The 17,057-nt window shown below is 51.8% G+C and overlaps 1 protein-coding gene across 3 annotated transcripts in view; it reads left to right on the top strand.

Moving 5' to 3' along the window:
• IGDCC4 (immunoglobulin superfamily DCC subclass member 4) overlaps nt 357-17,057 on the top strand; it is a 39,679-nt gene continuing 22,978 nt past the window's right edge. For 2 of the 3 annotated variants that reach the window (XM_021100162.1, XM_013993302.2), the window contains exons 1-3: nt 377-491; nt 9,990-10,340; nt 11,559-11,700. In XM_021100162.1, coding sequence (XP_020955821.1) covers nt 422-491; nt 9,990-10,340; nt 11,559-11,700 — 563 coding nt within the window. In that variant the 5' untranslated portion in view covers nt 377-421. Of the gene's footprint in view, nt 492-9,989; nt 10,341-11,558; nt 11,701-17,057 lie in introns of all 3 variants that reach the window. The other variant, XM_003121731.5, reaches the window with a different exon arrangement.

Here is a 17,057-nt window from a genome sequence, read left to right as displayed (position 1 = left end):
ACAGAGGCAGAAAGAGGCCCCAGGACCAAGAGACAAGCTGCCCAAATGGGGGCCCAAGGCAACCTAGAGAAGGCAAGGGACAGAGGCACAGATCCCAGCGGAGCTGAGCACCCGCGCACCGCAGGTTACAGTGCACGGGCAAGGGTCTCCCGCGGGGCCCGAGTGGCCGCGCTCGTTGGGCGCCCCCGCCCGGGCTCCTCGCCCAAGATGGCGATGGAGGGGCGGGCGAGGCGGCAGCAGCCCCGGCCCCCGCGCCGGCCCCCGCTTGGGCCCGGGCCCCGAGGCCGCGCCCCCGCCCGCGGCGCCGCGCCTCCCCGGGCCACTGACGCCCGGCGCGCCCTCCCCCGGCGGCGGCGGCGGCGGCGGCAGCGGCGACCGAGGCGCGGGGTGGAGGCGGCGGCGGCGGCCCGGGCCCGGCCCCATGGCGCGGGGGGACGCTAGCCGCCGCGGCGGGCTCTTCGCGCTGACCTTCTGCCTGCTGGCCGCGCGCGGTAAGGGCGGGCGCCGCGGCAGTGGCGGAAGCCGCTGCGGTGTGTCAGTGCGTCCGCGCCCCGGGCTGCGCTGGGCTATAAGGCCGGCGCGTCCTGCTCCCGAGCGAGTACGGGGGCCGTGGGGCTCGGGCTGCGTGTCCTTGTGCCTGCGGTGCCTGCGCTAGGGGTCTGCGCGCCTCGGCCCAGGGCGTTTGCGGCGCGTACTAGTCTGCAGGGGGTGTGTGTCCTTGGTTTTCGGAGTCTGGAGTGAGTGAGTGTGTATGTGTGCATGTGTGTGTGTGCGTATGTGTGTGTGTGTGCAGAGGGTGGGGAGGGGGCTTCTACGGACGTCCGCGTCCGCAGTGCGTGCCTGGCCGCGGCGTGGCATCGCGGGCGGTGGATGCGGTGTTTGTGGTTTTCGCTAGGCGGGCTCTTCCTTGCCCGCGCGTGTCTTTTGGTTAGAAGTGTTAGAGAGGAGGGGTGTAGGGGTGTGTGTCTGCACCTCCATTTGTGTCTCGAGAGCGTGTGTAATTGTGTTTATGGGGCTGTACTAATATTTGGCCTTGGCTTTTGGGGAGTGTCCTTGCCCTTGTTGGGGGTGGGGGGGAACAGAGCAGGAGATTCCGGATTGACTGGGGATAGTGGTGATAAAGTACTCAACTTTGTCCAGTGGGTGTGGTCCCGGAGGCTGGTTGGGGCGGGGGTGCCACGGGAGAGTGTTGCCCCCGCAAGCCCGAGGCCCAGAGTGGCCTGGGAGAGGGGGCAGGAAAATAGTTGCTTTCTTGGACGTGTCCAACACTCGCTCTCGGGATGGCACGCGTGTCACCCCTGCCCCACCTCTCAGGGCCGGATCAGAGGAGCGTTGACGGGATCAGTAAGGCCTCCTCCAGGCCCCCACCTCAGAGTGGACTCAGGGTGGGTAAAAGTCAGAGTTGTCCTCAGTGGAGAAAGGTCTGGGGATGGCGTGACGGAGTCCCAAGGGTCTATGCCTAGGGCGTCTTCTTCAACCCCCAGCCCTCTAGCTTTCCGTCCTTGTGTGCCTTTAGGGGGCGGCCCGTGGGGAAGGTGGTTGGTTGGGCTGGGGAGGGGGATGGGCTGCCTGCTTTGTTCGCCTAGTTCTTGCCTTCCCTGCAGAGGGGGAAGCTGAGGATGTGTCCGGGGCGAGTCGGGGAGGGACTTGGCGGTGGGGGTGGGGAGGGGGATTTCTCTCCAGCTGCTGCGGCTTTCCAGAGAGACTCAGCCAGGCCACGTGGGAGGGAGGCAGGGACCTCGGAGTGGGGGAAGGAGCCTCTGCCTGACCGCCCGGCCCATCTCTAGGAAACCCAAACAGCGGATGGGACAGTATCGGACACTACTCAGACCCCCTCTCTCCCTACAAAGACTTTTCAGACCCTGCTGGAGGCCACCTGAGGGCAGGGTCCGGGCAGCTGGGCTAGGGAAGTGGGGTCCTGGGAATGTCAGGTGGAGGGGGCAGGCAAGTGCCAGAATGGCATCTATCCTCCTGGAGGCCAGGGGATTAAAGAATAGTTGTGCCCACTGTCTTCTGCTCTTCTAAGAGCTCTGGGACTGAGCTCAGGGTCATCCTGCAAAGCAGAATCTGTGCTGAGAACTGCACTCACTGGAGCATTATGGAATATCCGTGGGGCCTCCCTGCACGGGGCTCAGTTTGCCTCCCAGACCTGGCCTCCCCCTGCTCCTGAGTGCACAAGGCAAGGGCAGGGCCAGAGCAGAGTCGGGGCTCTCTTGGCCAGCAGTGTGCCTGGCTGAAGCAACTGCTCTGCTGGCCCTCAGTCCTAAACGCTTTGAGTGTGCAAAGCTCATCAGGTCTAAGGACACTCCTATAGAGTTCTGACAAGCCACTCTGATCTGGATGGAGGTCATTCAACAAATATTTACTGAGCACTGTTTTTGGGCAGCATGTGACTGGTGCCTGGAATATAGTAAATAAAGAGGAGACTGACAGATAGTCTGGAGAAGTCAGGAAAAGCTTCCTCCAGGAAGTGGTGAATAATAGAGCTCAATACAGAGGGTTAGCCCTGCAGAAGGAGACTGATGATGGGGAGAGTTTTCTGGAGAGAAGAGTGTGTGCAAACCCTCAGAGGTGAGTTAGATCACTGAATGAAGCTTAATGAGGCTAGATTTGAGAGCACAAGGCATGAGGGTGAGGCAGCCTGGGGAGGAATGGGACAGAGGCCACAGAGAGTCAAGAGAGAAGGCTGGCCCCAACTCATGAAGGATCTTGTAAGCCCCAGCAAGGTTTTTGGCTTGAGAGCTCCCACGAGCCCTTAGAAGCTTTTAAGATCAACTTTGCAGCCGCTCACTCCAGCAGATATGGAGAATGATTGGACAGGCTGAAGGCAGGAGCTGCAGCTTCCTGGGAGGCTGGGGTGGTACCAACTAGAGTTGTGACAGTTGGGATGGATTCCAGAGATATTTAGGAAATAGAATCAGTAGGATTTGAGGATAGATTGAGTTTGTGGGAAGTGAGGGAAGGAGAAGTCAAAAATAATAGACACCTCAGCAATTTCAGCATGCAGAATATGAAGGGCTGATGTTGGAGTCAGCAGTGGTGGACCACCTCTCCTGAGCACTGCTCGTGGGTCAAGGCTTGGGAACTGGGAATATGTGGTGGTGGGATGCCCAGTGCTCTGTCTTCCCTATATACATGAAGTGGGACTCTCCCTTCCACCCAATCAGAATTTGGGGGGCAGTGATGCCAGTGGTCAGTAGCAGGAGGGCTCTAAGAATGTGAGGGCTGCTTTTTCCTCACTGGGAAACTCCCACCCACCCATCCCTTTTTCAGCCCAGAGGCTCAGAGGCCAACCCCAATCATTTGGGGTGTTGGGGTGGCCCTCTCTGACCTCATCTTGGAGGTTAGGAACCAGGTCACACATAATTTCTCTCCGTAGTGAATCTTATCCAGAAGTTATCTAAAGCTTCATTGATCCCGTATGTGTACAGGATCATGCACTATGTATAAACTATCATTTCCTTTCTTTTCACCTAAAGGTATGTTGTTTTGAGTTGAGTAATGTCACAATTATCGTCATCAAATATCAGCCCTGAGGGGAATTCGGGACTCATTTGAGCATGAACCCATTTCACAGATGAGAAAACTGAGTGACTTCCCAGAATGACATGAATAGGGACTGAAATGGGGCTGGAACCAGTCTCCTGGCTCTTGGCGCAATCATGCTTTCCTGAGATTGATGCATGTGAACACAATTCTGTCTCTCTTCACACCCCCCCCCCCCCAATGAGAAGTTATCAACAACTTCGGGCTTGGCCCTCCTCAGCTGGTGCATCTGGATCTGGGCTCTGGAATCCACTCTCTTCCACCCATCCCACCCGCTGCCTCCTGCCCTGCCTCCACTGTTTCTGAGGTACAGCGGCCAGACTTGACACAGAATTCCAGATGCAGAACAGATGTCATTGCCAAGCAGGCCTAGGGGCTCCCAGCTCCCCAGTTGCGGGGGAGAAGGAGGAAGAGTGGCTCTGATGGGGAAGGACCCCAGCCCTAGCCTGGGCAGAGGGAGGTGATGACAGCCAGCGGGGAGAGAAGAAAACCAGAGAAAGGAAGTTCCGGGCCTGACATGCAGAGAAATGGAATCCCTGTCCTTGGGGCTGGACTGCCAGCTACTATTGCTTCACTGCTGAGGTTCAGGCATCATCTGCATTTGAGGGGCTGTGGGGTCACTGGGGTCTGGGAAGCAGAAGCTCAGTAAGCTCTCCCTTGATGCAGAGCCAAGACTTCCAGATCATTCCATAAGGGGCTCATTACCTTGTCACATAGCTCGGAGCACTGGCAAATGAGTGGAGTGTGAGGGAGACAAAGGTGGGCCCCTGAGGAAGGTATGTTTAAATCAGACCATCCCTACAGCAGGAGAAGAGGTGAAGTCGGCAGCTCCCCAGCCCTGGTCATGTTTAAGGACAGTTTCTTTCAGTGTGAGTTTGCTGTTCAGTCTTGGGGCCTTTTAGGCATTTTGTTAGGGTTCTAATAGGTGCCATGTAGTGCGCTAGGCAGTTTCCACATATATTATTCACATCTTTCCTAGCCCTGAAGGGAGTTCCTATGATCTTATAGATAAGGAAACTGAGAAGTTTCTTGGAAAAGCAAAGCGGCTCTGTGCCTTATCTTTTTCAGTGTGTCTCCACATGTCCATGTGTCTGTTCAAGGAATATGTATTGAGCACCTACTACGTTCCAGGCATGGTTTTAGGTCCTAGGGAGTTAGAACACTGAGCAGGACAATAATCTTGAGCTTATTGCCTCGCTACTGAGAAAGGCAAGGCAAAAATCTAGAGTGCTGGAGTTCCCATCGTGGTGCAGTGGAAACGAATCTGACTAGGAACCATGCATGAGGTTGCGGGTTCGATCCCTGGCCTCGCTGGCAGCTGTAGCTCCTATTAGACCCCTAGCCTGGGAACCTCCATACGCTGTGGGTGCGGCCCAAAAAAGAAAATTAAAAAAATCTAGAGTGCTAACTTCAGTGACCCAGGTGCCCATGGTCCTATGGGGCGGAAAAAGGAGAGGCGCCTATCAGACCCCAGGATGGCACAGCTATTGAAGGAAGAGGGAGCAGCAGTATTCGTTCAGAGAACAGGAAGTGGCTTGGTCTGGTAGGGACCCAGGGTCACAGGGAATAGGAGATAAGCAGGTCTAGCTGAGTGTGGCTTTGCTGTCAAGTCCCCCGAGGCCAGGCCTGTCTCCTCAGGATCATAGACTTTCCAGTGTCCCAGGCAACCATCCCAAGCTCTCCTTCCACCTGTTGTGGGAGGGGCTTATTGTGTGGTAAGGGAGGTGGCCAAGGTTGTGGGGCAGGGAGTGGGGTTTCTGGAAGAAGCTGACCTGTGTCTCCTGGGAAAGGAGAGTGGTGATGGTATCATGGAGAATTGCTCTTGTAAACTGAAAACAAGTTGTAAATCTGTTGGGCCCTAAAATTCATTTGATTTTTTTTTTTTTTGTCTTTTTAGGGCTGCACCCGCGGTACATGGAGGTTCCCAGGCTAGGGGTCTAATCGGAGCTGTAGCCACCAGCCTACACCACAGCCACAGCAACACCGGATCTGAGCCTTGTCTGCGACCTACACCACAGCTAAGGGCACTGCCAGATCCTCAACCCACTGAGCAAGGCCAGGGATCGAACCCACAACCTCATGGTTCCTAGTCAGGTTCGTCAACCACTGAGCCATGACGGGAACTCCTAAGGGCCCTGAAATTCAAAAATGACAAGACATTGATGTTTATGGCAAGTTCTTGGCTTAATGAAGGAGGCATTTCAGCTTCATCTCCCACCCCACCCGTACCTCCAATCTCTTTCCTGAGAGCTCACTGAAGAATGGAACCCTGGCTTATGCCAGGCCCCACACATCCCACAAAACAGCTTCGAGCTGGCCCTAGGGCTCAGCAGTGAATCTTCTTTCTGTCTGGGTGCTAATTGGCCTCGTAAAATCTGATTTATTCTGTAAGTAGGTAAAATAATCTGTCAGAAAAGGAGATTTGAGAGATGGCCCTGGGGCTCTCAAGCATGCAAGCTGCATGTCTCTGGCAGGGTCCCACCGAGGAGACTGAGGAGAAGGGACAGAGAGGGAGGCCCCCTCGAGGCAGAAAGCTGGCCAACAGAAAGTGCTCAGGACACAGGACTGTGTCCGCCCAGTCCTGAGGGGAGCGCTGAGAAGTGCTTGTGAGAGGGGCTTGGGGAGTCAGCCATGGCAGGGGCTGAGGTGGGAGAAAAGAGGTGGCCACTGAACCCACTGGACAAACAAGGCCCACTCCCCAGAGCATCACTTTTACAAAAAGATTTGGGACATAGGAACCACGTTTATGTTGAAACAAACATTACTATATAACAGAGCAGGATGCAAAATGTGCCAGAGGTTTAAAAATAGAAGCATTTCAGGTAGTCAGCAAGCCTCCCGAGTAGGCTTTCCTCTGCTGCTGGGAGAATTTTGGTGAAAATGAGAAATGTGGCAGCTCTTTATTTTAACACAGAGGAAACCAAAGCCGAAAGCAGGAAAGTGGACTCAAGGTCGTACAATACATGATAGACCCAGGATTCTGACTCCAGGCCAAGACTTGTCCTGCCACATCCTGTGGTCCATCTAGGCAAGAGGAAGGATGGGTAAGGGTGAGACCCAGGAAAAATTTCCCTGGGGAAGCCAGGGGCAGCTTCGGGGAAGGATGTAACGCCGAAGCTGAGCCCCTGAGGATGTATGTCCTTGGCACAGAGGTTGGGTTTGGCACTTAGGCAGAGAGAACCCTCTTATTTGGGAGCAACTGTCTCCTCGATGCTGGGTTCATCTCCAGGATGTCCAGTTTTCCTGGACTGCCTCCAGAGAGATGAGATACGCACCCCACCCTGCTTCTGGGCCTCGGTTTCCCCATCCATAAAATGAGGAACCTCAGGCTCTGTACACATTTCCATCAACGTGGGCCAGCTTGAACTCCTAGCACAGCCCTGTGCTCTCTGCGGGGGACCCCAGTTCTCCCAACATCTATATCCCTGTTGGTTTCCCAGTCCGCCTTTTCTTGTTGGGTGCTGGGCTTTTCTGAGGTGGGGCAGCCAGACATCTGCTTATCCATGAATATTCAGGAAGGGAATCGGAGCCTCCTCTGGGCTGGCCAGCCAGCCCGCGGCCCCTCTGGCCGCCGTCCTGGTCCTGCCCGCTGGAGCCCAGGCTGCTGACAGACCCAGCAGCTGCTCAGGCCCCAACTGTTCACATTGTTTGTTCAGCGCGGCAGGGGATTTTCCAAGCCTGGGACATGCTTTGGGGGGCAGGGAGGCTGCCGGAGGGCTCAGGGATTCGTGTCATGTGGGGCTTTTCTCCCCTGAAACTCAAACCGGCTGGACTGGGGCAATTGGAAGCCGTTAAGCTGAGAGCCCAGCCTGGCCTTCCTTCTACCGTGTTTGCATCAGAATCTAGGGCCTCAAGAGAAAGAAGGGGCTGGACGTTAAGAATAGCAGTTAGCATTTTTACATCCCTTTCCAGTTGATGAGGTGCCTTTTTTTTTTTTTTAATACTCACATCAACTTTATCAAGTAAATATTTTCCTGTTTTTACACGTGAAAAACAAACCCCAAAACAAACAGAAAAACATTTGCATCTCAAGTTGAAGTGCCTTTAAAGAATGAGCTCCCATTCTTTAATTGATGCTCGTTAGGTTCTGGGCATCTTGTTTAATCCTCACAGCCTCCATAGTATCACCTTCATTTTACAGCTGTGGAAACTGAGGTCCAGAGAGGTGAAGTGGCTTGTCACATAGCTGGTAGGTGAAGCAGCAAGACTGGATCTTGATCTTCTGCCTCAAGGTCAAATGCTATTTCCACTCCAGCCGGTGGCACTTGGTGATGCGTATTGCCAGTTAGAATGGAAACTGGGTGAGGGGCAAGGGCTGCCTTCCCGCTGCACCCACTAGTCATGCTGAGCCCAGTTGTGCAGTTGGAGGTGCTAGCAGAAGCCTGTTCTGTCCATCTGTCCTCTCCACTGCAGTGTCAGAACTCTGGCTTTTGCCCCAGGCTTATCTCAGACAATCAGAATACCTCTTCTCCCCTGTCTTGTTTTTCTCCAGGGGAAGGGGAAGGGAGCCTGAAGACAGCTGGGGATTCTAAGTGTTGGCATATATGTGTCCAGGAGTTGATGAGTGTGGCAGAGACTGGGCTGTGGTGTGTTCAGGTGTGGAAGCGTGTGTCTGTGGTTTTATGGGTTTATCTAGATGATGTTCTATGTTTGTTCAGGAATAAGCATGTCTGTCCAGTTCACGGAATAATCCAGCCATGATAGAAGCTCAGACGTCACCTGCTATATTTGAGTAAATTAAAACTCAGGAGGGGAAGTGACTGGCTCAAGGCCACACAGCTAGACTGTGACGGAGCCAGGCCTAAAACTGAGCGTTGCCTGATGCCCTAAAGCCATTGTGCTTTCTGCCAGCATGCTCCCCACCCTCCAGGGCTCCATCAGCCTGGCCTGCCTTATAATGAGTGTGGGCATTGTCTTCACTTCTGTCCCTGGCTCACTCTCAGACACGCCATTGTGCCTTTAAACAAGGTGTCGGGCCAGAGGACAAGAAGGAATCTTGGACCATTGAGCTTTTATGGGGCAAGGAGGCAGCAGGTCAACCCTCTGGGAGACGCGGCAGGGAGAACTAACCATTTCCTATGAATAATGGTTACTGGGCCTTGCTGAGATGTTGGTTATAATAACAAACATTGGCATTTGTGTGTTTTTGCCTTGACCCTGGGATGGCACTCCCTCCACTGTTCCTCTACTCTTTCCTTAGTGGCCAAGTGGTGTTGGACCTGCAGGCTTTTTTGGGGCATCTAGGGAAGCTCAAGGGACTGGGTTCTGGTCCTGGCTTGCTGCGTGGCTTTGGGGGAATCGGCTGCAGGCAGGAGTGTTTAACTCCTCTAGCCACTGGGGCAGAAGTGGGTTGGATAACAGTGGTTGAGAAGATCTGTAAGATTCCAGGAGAGGGAATGACATTACTGAGCCCTGGTTCAGTGCCAGGCCAGCCACTGTTCTGTGCTCCTTTTCGACACAGCATCTCATTTAATACTCACAACAGCCCTGTGAGGAAGGAAGTACTATGTCTTTTTGAGTTGAGATACAGTTCATATACTACAGAATTCGCCATTTAAAGTGTACAAATGGTGGTTTTAAGTATATTCACAGCTTTTGCAACCATCACCACTGTCTAATTCTAGGTCATTTTCATCACCCCCCAAAAGAAACTTCAGATCCCTTAGCCATTACTCCCTATTCTTCCCTCTCCCCAGTCCCTGGAAACCATTAATTTATGTTCTGTCTCTATGGATTTGCCTATTCTGGACATTTCATAGAAATGAGATCATACAATATGTGGCATTTTGTAACTGGCTTCTTTCACTTTGCATTAAGTTTTCAGAGTTTATCCACATTGCAGCAAGATCTGTCTTTCATTTCTTTTGATGGCTGGATTATATACTTATCCAGCCATCAGGTAATTGTGCATTTGGATTGTTTCTGCTTTTTGTTTTTGTTTTTATTTTTGCTAAAAAGCTGCACTCGAGGCATATGGAGGTTCCCAAGCTAGTGGTCTACTTGGAGCTACAGCTGCCGGCCTACACCACAGCCACAGCAATGCCAGATCCCAGCCGTGTCTGTGACTCACGCCACAGCTCATGGCAATGCTGGATCCTTAACCCACTGAGCGAGGCCAGGGGTCAAACCCACAACCTAATGGTTCCTAGTCAGATTCATTTCTGCTATGCCACGACGGGAACTCCCTGTTTCTGCTTTTTGATAAGAACTGTGATAGTTAGTGAATGAGGAGGTTGAGCAGTAGGGGAAGATGGGCACGAAGCGCAGCCATTGACCCAAGACCACTTGGTTAGGGGCAGAGCCAGGATCCAGACACAGGTCTTTCCACGAGACCTCTTTCTCTGTGATTTGCCCCAGATGCTGGGTGGATAACTTGGGAGCTGGAGCCTGTGGGATGTGGGAGGACACACACTGATGAACCTGGTGCCCCCTCCTCTACACAGGGGTGCAGCCATTGCCCCAGGAGACGACCGTGTCCCTGAGCTGTGGAGCCGGGCCGCTGCAGGTGATCCTGGCCCCAGAACAAGCCACTGTGCTGGACTGCAGCCTGGGGGCGGTGGCCGCCGGACCCCCCACCAGCATCACATGGAGCAAGGATGGAGGCCCCCTGCCTGAGCATGACCACCTTCGCCTGCTACCCAATGGCTCCCTGTGGCTGTCCCAGCTGCCGGCACCCGATGGCAGTGGTGAGGCAGCCCTTGGGGCCTCAGAGGTCCTTGAGGGCAGCTATTCCTGCCTGGCCCATAGCCCCCTTGGAGTGGTGGCCAGCCAGGCTGCCGTGGTCAAGCTTGCCAGTAAGTGCAACCTAGAGGCTAAGCTGAGATTCACGAGTCGTGGAGTGTGGGAAGTGGGGTCCACCCTTCAGTTACTTGCACAAAAACTTGTCTCCCAGCCCCTCCCTTTTCCCTGCCTCCCACCTGCTCAGTGGGTCCCTTCCTGGCATTGTCAGCCTCAGTGTTCAATAGTCCCACGTCTTCCCCAAACCTCTCTTCTTTTTCTTCCTTTCCCTATGAATTCGAGCATCTAGACTTATGCTGTCCTCTAGGAAGCCTGCCAGAGGTTCTTTTTTTTTTTTAGGGCTGCACTTGAGGCACATGGAGGTTCCCAGGCTAGGGGTCCATTTGGAGCCACAGCTGCTGGCTTCTGCCAGAGCCACAGCGACACAGGATCTAAGCCGTGTCTGTGAACTACACCACAGCTCACAGCAACGCTGGATCCTTAACCCACTGAATGAAGCCAGGGATTGAACCCGAAACCTCATGGTTCCCAGTCAGACTTGTTTCTGCTGTGCCACGATGGGGACTCCCCCAGAGAGGTTCTTAAGAGTGTCTGCACCACAAAGGTGCTCCCCACGCCCATGGCAGGTGGCTGTGTGGAGTAGAGCCGCATTGTCCAGCCTGCCACTTGGGGGGATCTCAGGAGACACAAATCACCATGAAATAATTTGAGGGCCAGAAGAAATGTACATCTCACTGTAGTTTGACCATAAAGCGATGTAAGGCAGAGGGACTTCAGAATTCATTCTGCCTTCAGCATCTGAGCAGTCATCACCACTTCTCCAATGGCCTTTCTCCAGCTGTTCTCCATAACTCTGAATTTGCGCTGCTTGTGTTCCTGTCACCCTGTGTCTCTGTGTCCATGTGTGTTTCACTGGCTGTGTTTGCTGGGTCCTTTCTCGTGTTCCTCTCCTGTCCCTACGCTTTCTCTCTCTCTCTCTTTTTTTTTTTTTTTTGTCTTTTTGCCTTTTCTTGAGCCGCTCCCGCGGCATATGGAGGTTCCCAGGCTAGGGGTCTAATCGGAGCTGTAGCTACCAGCCACAGCCACAGCCACAGCAATGTGGGATCCAAGCCGCCATCCGACCTACACCATAGCTCATGGCAACACCAGATCCTTAACGCACTGAGCAAGGCCAGGGATCGAACCTGCAACCTCATGGTTCCTAGTCGGATTCATTAACCACTGAGCCACGACGGGAACTCCTCCCTACGCTTTCTCACTCTTTCCGTCCCCAGTGCTCTCAGGCTTCTCCCTGCATCCGGAGTCTCAGACTGTGGAGGAGAACGGGACCGCCCGGTTTCAGTGCCACGTTGAAGGGCTGCCAGCACCCGTCATTACTTGGGAGAAGGACCAGGTGACGGTGCCCGAGGAGCTGCGGTGAGTGTCCTATGGGGGAGTAGGGCAGAGTCCCCAGGAGGCAGATAGGGCAGACTCTGGGATGTGCTCAGGAACTGGGATTCTTAGAGTCAGGGTGGCTCCATTTGCCCAGACTGACTTAGGAGCCCACAACCACCTGACAGTCAGCTCATTTCTGCTTCCAAAGAGAAGCTGAGCAAGAAGGTTTTGCACCCTGGGAGGAGAGCCTCCCACCAAGCTGTAAGGCTTGGGTAGAGAGCAGTGATCGAGTCCTTCAGAGCATGTGGAGTCCAACCACTTGCTTTATTGAGAAAGAGACCAAGGGCCAGAGAGGAGCTGTGTTTTGTCCAAGGCCACACAGTGAGTCACTGGCAGAATGTTTGTTGTCCACTCAGGGCCTGGAGACTGCTGGGAGGGTTTCCCTTGGCAGGTTCCTCTGGCGTTTCTACCCCAGATGCATAATTTCTCTTCTCTCAGTTCTATCCACTGGTGTGTGGTATCTGGTAAATGGGTTGTGGAGGTCCTTCCTGTTTCACCCGCCCCTCTCCCCATATTGGTAGAAGAGAAATCCCAGGGAAAGGTTTCCAGGGCAGGGGAGAAGCAGAGGCTTGACCCAGGACCTGATCCCTAGTGCAGCCTCCTGGTAAGGCCCAGGCGTACACACAGCATGTCCAGAAAACCCAAGGCTCGTTTGCTTCTGTGGTCTCGGAATGGGTCCTGTGAAATGTGGCTCCAAAGGCCTTTCCCAGCCACCCTGCAGTCCTCTCCCTGCATCTCTCTAGCTGTAGTTACCAGCTCACTCTCTCCTCTCCTGGTGGAGATAGGTTCCTTAGGCTCAGAAACATTGGTTGCCAGATCTCTGCCCTGGAACTAACCTGTCTTCAGCATATTGAGTTGTCCCAGCTCCTCTGACTTTTGTCCCTGTCTAGGTAGGGATGAAACTGTAAACTTCTAGATAGAAAAGCCCCAGGTCACGTCTCTTCAGTTGTAAGGGAGATGAAAGGTGAGAGGTCAAGATAAAAGTGATCCTGTTGCCTTGGTAATCAGTCAGCCTGACTGGTCCTCAGCAAGTCACTTCTCACTCAGCTTCATTCTCCCCATCTATAAAATTAAGGGGGGGGGGCGGAGTTCCTGTCATGGCTCAGTGGAAATGAATCCGACAACTAGTATCCAGGAGGACACAGGTTCAATCCGTGGCATTGCCGTGAACTGTGGCATAGGTTGTAGACCTGGCTTGGATCCTGCGTTGCTGTGGCTGTGGTGTAGGCCAGCAGCTGTAGCTCTGATTCAACCCCTAGCCTGGGAACGTCCACGTGCCACAGGTGGCCCTAAAAAGCAAAAAATTAAAAAAAAGGGGGCAGGGGAAAGAAATAATTGCATTAGATCATGGTTTCCAAAATGTGTTCTTTTTAGAACATTAGTCCCTAAAGATGATTCTGGGGGGAAAAGTATTCTGTGGTCAAATAAGATCAGGAAACTGCCTGTAGATCTCTCTCTCTCTCTCAGAGTTGACAGGACCCTGAGAAGGCTTGTACTGAGAAACCTTTGAACTTGTTGAACAAAAGACTTCCTAGTCTTCTTTGCCCAGATCTCTCTTGCAGGAACCCTGTTAATATCCCAGGAATGAGCCTTCTAGGGAGGGGACCTTGGGGGTGCTAACCCAGCCTTTCCAGCGCTGACATTTTAAGTCGTGTGCCTTCCAAATGTGGGGCTTCTCCCCACTGTTTGGTGGACACTTCTGGGAGTTGCTGGGTGAGAACCAAGTGGGAGCCTACTCCTGGGGCAGCCTCCAGAGACGCTGGGAGCAGAAACTCTCCCTGCCTTAAGTCACAAGAGGCTCCACTTAATCCTTCTCATCATCCTTCAAAGTAAGTGTTGCTTACTTTTCATATTTTCCTCTATTTACTTTTAATTTCTGTTCGTGTTAGATGCATTTTCCAAATTCACAAAAACAAAAAAGAAGAAAGAAAAATTACTCGTCATCCTATCACCTGTAGAAAGCCTTTATGCTTTTCTTTCTTTCTTTTTTCTTTTTTGGCCACCCCGTGGCATATGGAGTTCATCGAACAGGGGAGCAGATCTGAGCTGCAGCTCCAAGTTATGCCACAGCTGGGGCAATGCTGGATCCTTTTAACCCACTGTGCTGGGTGGGGATCCTCTGGACTTTTCTTCTGTGTGTTTATAAGAATTCTATTTAAAATTTTGTATTATATTGTACCAACTAGGATTTTTGTTCAGTCCTCTTTTTTTAAGAAAACAAAACTAGCATTTTATTACAATGTTTTTTTTTCTACTTAATACATAAGAAGCCTCCTTACAGGTCTGTATATTTGGCTATGGCAGATATTATGTGCATTATCAAATGAGAGCACTGAGGATCAGAGACAGAAGTCACTGCCTCAGGTCACACTGCTCATGCCAAGAGTATCGCATGCCAGAGCCCTGGTGTGAATGACACAAGAGCCTTTTGTGATTTGGTGGTTGGGATGGGGAAGCTGCAGGGTCTGAAGAGGTTCCAGCTACAGGTGAGCTTAGAGATCGGGTGATCCAGCTATGCTCAGAGCAGAGAAGTTACTTCCCCAAAGTTTCCCAGCAATCAGAATGGTTCCCTCACCGCCCACCATCTAGTCCAGGCATCATCCCAGGACACCATAGGCGTCTCCCTGAAGGCTGGAGCTGCCAGTTCCTGGGCTCTGGGAGTGTTTGCCCCTAAGTCCTCTGAAAAGTGATCCTCATCTATAAATAAGCTGGGCTCACATGTCCCAGCACATTGTGTGTAGGGGGAATAAAGAAATATCTAAAACAGCAACTTGATTATGCCCAAGGTATGTGTTTTTACACATGCCCAGATATAGTTCTTGTACAAATATGCTATTCATAAACTCAGCCCAGTGGTTTGAAGGAGACCATATGCCTTGGTGTAGGCTGTGCACATGTGCAGTTAATAAGCACATTCTGTCAGGGTTTGTGTGCATATTTTGGGAACTGATGGTCAAGATTAGATCCTGAGGCAATTCCCTGCTACTTATACTAATTTCTAATGATAGGGGATAATTTTTCTTCCATGGGAACCAGTAATCAATGAGGGCAGTGTTTCCCAAATCCCAGGCATTCACAAACCCCCTTCATAATTTTGGCCATCCCAACCCATTTATACAATCACTGACTTTGTACATTTCTTTAATCATTTCTCTCTTTTGTAACCTTAACTCATACTAAAAAGGAACGTTAGCTCACTGCAGTCAAATAAAAAACTAGCAACAGTGACCATAAATAGAAGACAGCCATAAAAATAAATATACAACCTCTGGAATAAAAATGTACGCCAGGATCCACTTGAAATCACCTTGTTATCACCATTCACTCAACTTTAAAACCACCACACTAATAGACTTAATTGCTGCAAGCTCCCAGTGCAATTTTCTGCCCTACCCACCTCCCAGGGCCCATCAGTCTGTCAACCTCCCGTGACCCTCGGCTAGTGTCCCTTTCCCTGAGTGGATCTCTGAACAGTTCGGGGTGGAGGCTTCTTGCCCCTCAGGAGAGTCAGTGCCACTGTGTCATTTCTTCTGTGTTCTTGAATCCCTGGGTCTCAGTGGCCTTTTGCGGGGAGGAGCAGCAGGCTCAAGCTCATCTTGGAAGAGAATGACCCCTCCCTTTTAGATAGAGTTTGCTTTGCATTCTATAAGCAACTTGCTTCATTTGCAATTTGAATTAGTTTTAAAAGGATAAAATACACCAACTTCAAGGGAAAGATTCATCTACCAACTGAACAGAGATGGCTATTACCATTATCTTTTTTTTTTTTTTTTTGGCTTTTTGCTATTTCTTGGGCTGCATATAGAGGTTCCCAGGCTAGGGGTCTAATCAGAGCCATAGCTGCTGGCCTACGCCACAGCCACAGCAACACGGGATCCGAGCCTAGTCTGCAACCTACACCATAGCTCACGGCAACGCCGGATCGTTAACCCACTGAGCAAGGGCAGGGATCGAACCCAAAACCTTATGGTCCCTAGTCAGATTCATTAACCACTGAGCCACAACATTATCTAATGTGAGCCCCTAATATATTAACAGGGTCGGGGTGGTGAAGTAGGCAGGAATTATCAAACCCATTTTTCAAATGAGAAACCTGAGGCCTGGCATGTGGTGACACTTGCTAAAGATCACATATGTTGGAACCAATTCTCTCCACTCTGCCACAGCTGCTTTTATATTAGATCCAGGAGTTATAGAACAAAGTGTACAGGGACACATGCTTTTTTCCATTAATTTTTTAAAAAAGTTTTATAGTTCCAAACTAATACATATTCACTGTAACAAAAATAAGACACAACAGAGTCCCACTAATCCCACTCTCAGAGAAAACCTTCATGAATGACGTGTGCTTTCCCACCCTTGACTTCTTCTGCGCACTTCCTAACATATCATTTGCCTATTTTCCAAAAATAGAATTGCTTCATAAACTGTTTTGTGATTTCCCCTCCCCCACTAACCAATATGTCCTGGACATCCTTCCAAGGACAGGGCTTTTAAAAACACATTTTAGGAATTCCCGTTGTGGCGCAGCGGAAACGAATCCGACTAGGAACCATGAGGTTGTGGGTTCGATCCCTGGCCTTGCCCAGCGGGTTAAGGATCCAGCGTTGCCATGAGCTGTGGTGTAGGTCGCAGACATGGCTCAGATCCAGCATTGCTGTGGCTCTGGTGTAGGCCGGTAGCCACAGCTCTGATTTGACCCCTAGCCTGGGAACCTCCATATGCTGCAGGTGTGGCCCTAAAAAGCAAAACGAACAAACAAAAAACCCCACATTTTAACAAAGCAGAAAAGATTTTAGATGAATGCTAGAAGTGATTCCAGCTTGATTCTGTTGCCTGCAGCAAGAGCACCAACCCAGGGAAAGGTATACATCCTTTCACTCATTTATTCACTTGTCCATTTGTTCATTCAACACATAGTTAAGGCAACGCTACTTGCCGAAGGAAATATCAGCTCTTGGGTAGCTGGAGCACAGTTTCCCTGGAAAGACTGGGAAACTGGAGTTAGGAAGTGTGGGCAGTTCCTGGCAGGGACCCTGCTGGCATAGTCAGCTAGCTAGACTAGGGAGGAGGAAGCATCTTAGAGGCAGAAAATGTTAGGTGAAGGAGACCTGGATGGGGACGGGGTCCTTGTTTCTCAGATGGGTCCTACATGTCCTTCCCCATCACATTTTCCATGGCAGCAGCCCGGGTCTTGGTCTGGGATTTTAACTCCAGCCACCTTGTGGCTCCTTGTCCCTTCTCCTCCGCTGGCCCCAGCTCTGATGTGGGCAGCTTTTGGAGCTGAGGGTAAGACGCTGGTACAGAAGTGGCTTTGCATGTGGGATGAGGGAAGGAGT

The sequence above is a fragment of the Sus scrofa genome, chromosome 1 (assembly GCF_000003025.6).
Source record: "Sus scrofa isolate TJ Tabasco breed Duroc chromosome 1, Sscrofa11.1, whole genome shotgun sequence".
NCBI lineage: Eukaryota > Metazoa > Chordata > Mammalia > Artiodactyla > Suidae > Sus > Sus scrofa.
The sequence above is the reverse complement of the archived record's forward strand: the minus strand, read 5'-3'. Positions and strand labels throughout refer to the sequence as shown.